Here is a 5,291-nt window from a genome sequence, read left to right on the forward strand (position 1 = left end):
AGGTGAGCAATATGTTTATCGTGTCCCTTGCCATCGCAGACCTGATTGTTGGGCTGGTGGTGATGCCAATCAGCACCGTTCACATCTACACCGATGAGTGGCTGTTTGATATTGCCGTCTGCCAGATCTGGATAGGCATCGACTACACGGCTAGCACGGCCTCAATCCTGAACCTCTTCATACTTAGCCTGGATCGATACTGGTCCGTAACCTCTCCTTTGAAATACCTAAGGAAACGTACAAAGAAGAGAGCAGTGTTAATGATAACGGGCGTTTATCTTCTATGTGGATTGTACCCATTATTGAATGGCATCACTTCTTCTTTGTTGGGGAGAGGAGTGTTCCGTCGTCTGTGTGCGATACTGAGTATGCAAAGAATAGTGCTTTTAAGGTTGTGACGGCGTTCTTCAATTTTTATCTGCTGCTTGCGATTATGTATTGCTTATACTGGAAAATATTTCAGGAGATTCGTAAAGGGTCTGAATTGGAATTAGGACAACGAAATGTTAAAAATTATACTTCACCTTTAGTAAATAATCAGTCTTGTGCAGACGACATATCCTTTAGTGATAACAATGTAGACACACAATTTGACAGTCAAAGTCATACCCATATTGAAAACCCACACATTACACACATTCCGATTGAGTTAAGCATATTGAGTATGTCAACGAAACATTCAAACAATCACAGAACACGAAAGACAACGAAGGGCACAAGGTGCAAAGGATACTTTGTAAAACGTTTCTTAAAATCACCTAGAAAAGATAATCGGTTTAGAGTAATTCAAAATGGAGTGGCCTTAGAACTTCCTTCAACAACGATTTGTCAAAATTGTAAAATAAAATATGTTTACGACGAAAATGTAATTGATGGGGAGACTGATAAAGTTGAACGGTACTTTTACGAGGAGTTTTTTATCCATTAAACCGCAACAACAACCACCACATGCACTTATCCTGATGAATAGTAACAACACATCGGCCGAACTATCCACACCAAGCACTCCGAAAAGTTCTAGTTCTAGCACAGAGGACAGACGTACACTAGCAAATAAGACGGCGAACTATTCCCTGATAAGTGGTCTACGGCGTATAAGGGAGGCCGAATTCATAAATGACACGACATGCACTGCTACAAGCAACTCCAAAACAAGTGAAAGTAGTAGAAATCAGTTTGTGGTCCACGATGAAAGGAGTAGACGGCATTCCACAAATGTGTTCAATATGAAAAACAGGATTAAAAACATACGGCAAAGTTCTGCTTTGACAAAAGAAATCAAAGCAGCTCGGCAACTTTGAGTAATAATGGGTGCTTTCAAGCTTTGCTTTCTGCCATATTTTATTTTGTTCCTTGTTGTTGCATTTTGCGATGGATGCATAGATCAAGGGTTACTTCTAGCAATGACCTGGGTTGGCTACCTCAATTCTACACTGAATCCCTTTTTGTACCCACTGTGTAACGCTAACTTTAGGCGTAAGTTTAGAATGATGCTTGGAATGAGGTCCAAACGTTCGAGATTTAGAAAAAAGAACGGACATGAAAGAAACAGCATGTTCACAGCACGTTATGACTAACAATGAAAACTAAGTCAAACATAATTACGTTTTATTCGTTACATACTCCATTGATGATAAGCCAAAATTTGAAAGTGCGGTATATACAAATTGTTAATTCTTGACTAAAATGCCTTCATTCGTTTGTTCATATTCATACATAATTAATAATTTCGATTATTCTTTATCATGCTCACTGTTTATTTCAAATATGGATTCCTACATGTGTGTACAAGCAGTGATTATTAACATTTCTTTTACGACTATCGAAATGGACAGGAAATCGATGCTTAATTGTTCGCGAAAAAACATATCGATCTTGATTTTGTATGTTTAGTGAGGATATAAATATTCCATTAAAACAACACCTGGATCTATATTTTCAGTTATAAAATAGTAAATTTGCGATCAATTGCATACAACTTTGTTTAGTCGGTCTATGAGAGATTCTTTGCAAACTCATATTATATCCAAAGAGTGAAATTATCATTCTCGGTTTGACAACTTTCGAAAAATGTATCACCGGATTTATCAAAGAAAAAATACTACTTTCGCCATCCAAGGGGTGAAATTATCATTCTCGTTTTGACTGAGACTTCCAATTTACACAAAATGTATCAACGGTTAAAAGCAGTTTTATTTTATAAAAAAAATCATTTACTACACAGTTGACAAATTATTGCCTTATTTTTAAACGAGCAAATCAAGTTAAAGAAACGTGTGTTACACATGGCGGCATGGTTCGTATTAAAAAAAAAGATCAAGTAAACAAGGATATGAAACCTTCAAAGGTCGAGATTAATTACGAATTCCAAATACGTTATTTTTTTTTGACAGCAGCAAAAGAAAAGATTAAAAAAACACACAAAAACAACAACATTGTTCACAGACACGGTATGTACAAATTATATACTAAAAGTAGGTCGATATGACCGTTGAAAATGTTTTTCAACAAAAATCAATCTATGTGTTGCAATATGTATTTAATTCGTCGTAAATGTTAAATATTGGTACTACAAAAATTCAGCTCAAAGCACATTCAAGAAAGTTATTTGTGTATACAATACGAATTCACAGGCATGGCCGAGTTCAATACTATTAGGTTACAATAAATATAATTAAAACAAGTTCCTTCAATAGTAATATCTGGTTAACGTATAGCAATGGTCCGTTATTATCTACAGATAGATAAGTGTGTAAGAAATCTGCTTCCCTGTTAGTATCACAACAGTGCACTCTAAAAGTAGGGGTTCCACTGATTTGCAATATGTCCTTAGTTTCAGTTCTAATAGTTCATAAATGTTTTAACACAATATGCTATGAAGGTCAGATATAAGAGTTCAGAATGTCTGATTGCGTTTAAACCCTAATACCTAATAAATATAAGCACCTCTCGGTCTTTTTTACTTATTTGAATATTGAACACATCTATTAATTTTCAGTCCAAGATTTTTATCGATTTCTCTCACTGTTTACATTTTATGGTGCCCTTTAATGTTACTATAAATTGAACTGTTCATACATTAATCCATAATCAGGCATATATTTTTAAATGACCTTTTTGTATTTCATTCTTAGTATGTGTATGATTAATATGTGTGGAAGCATACCAGTGTTTCCAAGCTTCTTCTATCAAAGTCAGTGTCAACAAGGAGTTATCGTAAAAAATGAAGTGGAAAATATAAAAATGCCTTACCATATCAAACGCGTTTTGGTAAGTATGCGGACAGGAGAACTGAGCACGCATGTTTTTAAAAACGATTGACCCAGTACTGCTGTAATAGAAGGCGAATGAAATGGGTAACATATGATTGAAATAAGCAGTTGTAAATTAGTAAAATTATGTATAAACAACGAAATTCCAGGAAAATTCACAACAATAAACTGGGTTTTTAACCACACCGTTTAAACATTTGTCAGCAACCTAGCTTTCGAGAGCAGAGTAGCATATATTCAATTAAGTATGTTGTAAAGTATGCTCTTTATATATACCCTCATTCAATGGCCCGACTCTATCAATGTTCTTCCGGTTGAAACGTACTGTCACCATAGCTTCCGGATTGGATGTTTTTATCTTTAGTGGACACAGGTTTTATCACAAGACCTCAGCTCCATCCATTGTATTTAATGTAATTCAGTAATCATTTAGTATTTTATCAAAACAATTCGCTTGATATGCCCTCCGTGCAGTATTAAGTGGCTTCTGAGGACTGTCAGGTTAATTTCGCAAAACCAAACCGGATAAATCTTGCTTGTGACTTTTAAAACTACGACTACGTGACAAACAACTGGACGGTCATGTGTTGTTTTAACCATTATTGCGTGTAACAAACTCGCTTCATTTAATGGGGTAACAAATAAACGAGGGACAATGTAATTTTGTTTTGTGCTACTTTTTTGCACGCATAACTGCATGGATACACTCAGTTGCCTTCAAAGTCAAGTATATTCAATGAAGGAAACTTAAATAGGAATCAACAATGTTTAATATGGATTAACGTTTGGCAAACACAGTTATATATATTATATATAATTATTTTCGAAAATAACGTCTGAACATCGACAGTTTTAAATGCATTGGTTGTCATTGTGTTTGTTTTTGTAAAATATATAATTCATTATCCCATTCATTACTAACTTCGTCATACACTTTTATCTTGCCAATTTTGAAAATAATATGAGGAGGAGATATCAAGGAGATATTCTATTTATTTCCTTTTATAAAAGAAGCAACATTCTACTTTTGTGGAAGAGAAATACAAAACTTCTATAATATGTTGATTATTCAAAACATTGAGTAGGAAATATACGTTGATAGTATCGGCTTTAGACTTTTAAACCATATCCTTGTTCGTTGTGAAAGCAATCGTATTTGTAGTATTGTAGCATGTAAATCATGTGAATGTTTTTTTGTTTTGTTTTTGTTTTTGTTAATATACGCGTATCAACCTAATAAGGGATAAAACTACTTTCCGCAAATTCAATTCCGTAAGCTTTCTTTTCATTTATTGACTAGCTTATATAACAATAGTGTTTCTGAGACACCATTCACGTGCTAAAATCACATACCGGACAGCTTTTATTTTCCGAAACGTGATTGAGAAGCCATCTACAACCTATAAAAGAGGCTCGATACAAATTATTATCCCCAAGATACAACAGATAGGCCAGATGCCCGGTATGACTACTATAAATGGCTCATTCCTCATGCCAGGATATCACGAACATCTCGGAGCATGTGCTTACGCCATAATGATAAAGGACTTGCAGTATGTACAACATTTCATGCCGTTTCTCAAATTGAGTTGAACAAATTAATCTGGTGTGTAGCACTGTGGCCTTAGAGAAATAAATGAAATACGATCACGTTTCTATTTACGATTATACTGAAATGTTCTAAAAGGATCATTGCACAGCTCAAAATGAATAAGTGAAATTCAACCAAAATAAATGGTATCTTTCCGATGGTTAATAGAAAAGTAACAGTAAATAGAAAGTAAAATAATATTTTGGTATTTTTCACCGTTTTCAAATGTTTAGCCCACTCTCAATTTCAAATTTAACGTCAGCGCGAGATGGCACACGTATGTCAGATATAAGCAAGTGTGATAAACACACGTTTCAGATGAAAGAAATGATATATCTACATAATGCCATTGTATGACATTTTTGCTTCATAGAAGACTTTCTTCTGGATTGCTTTTAGCTCCATATTGAAATATAATGCTCTAGACT

General features: G+C 34.5%; 1 protein-coding gene across 1 annotated transcript; it reads left to right on the forward strand.

The window, feature by feature from the left end:
• Positions 1–11: 11 nt before the first annotated feature.
• Positions 12–4,809, forward strand: LOC128217382 (histamine H1 receptor-like). The gene is given in 3 exon segments (XM_052924510.1): positions 12–267; positions 270–529; positions 4,771–4,809. Coding segments are annotated over 3 exon segments (555 nt in total).
• The last annotated feature ends 482 nt before the right edge of the window (positions 4,810–5,291 follow it).

Source organism: Mya arenaria, chromosome 14, assembly GCF_026914265.1.
Source record: "Mya arenaria isolate MELC-2E11 chromosome 14, ASM2691426v1".
In the NCBI taxonomy this organism is placed as follows: Eukaryota; Metazoa; Mollusca; class Bivalvia; order Myida; family Myidae; genus Mya; species Mya arenaria.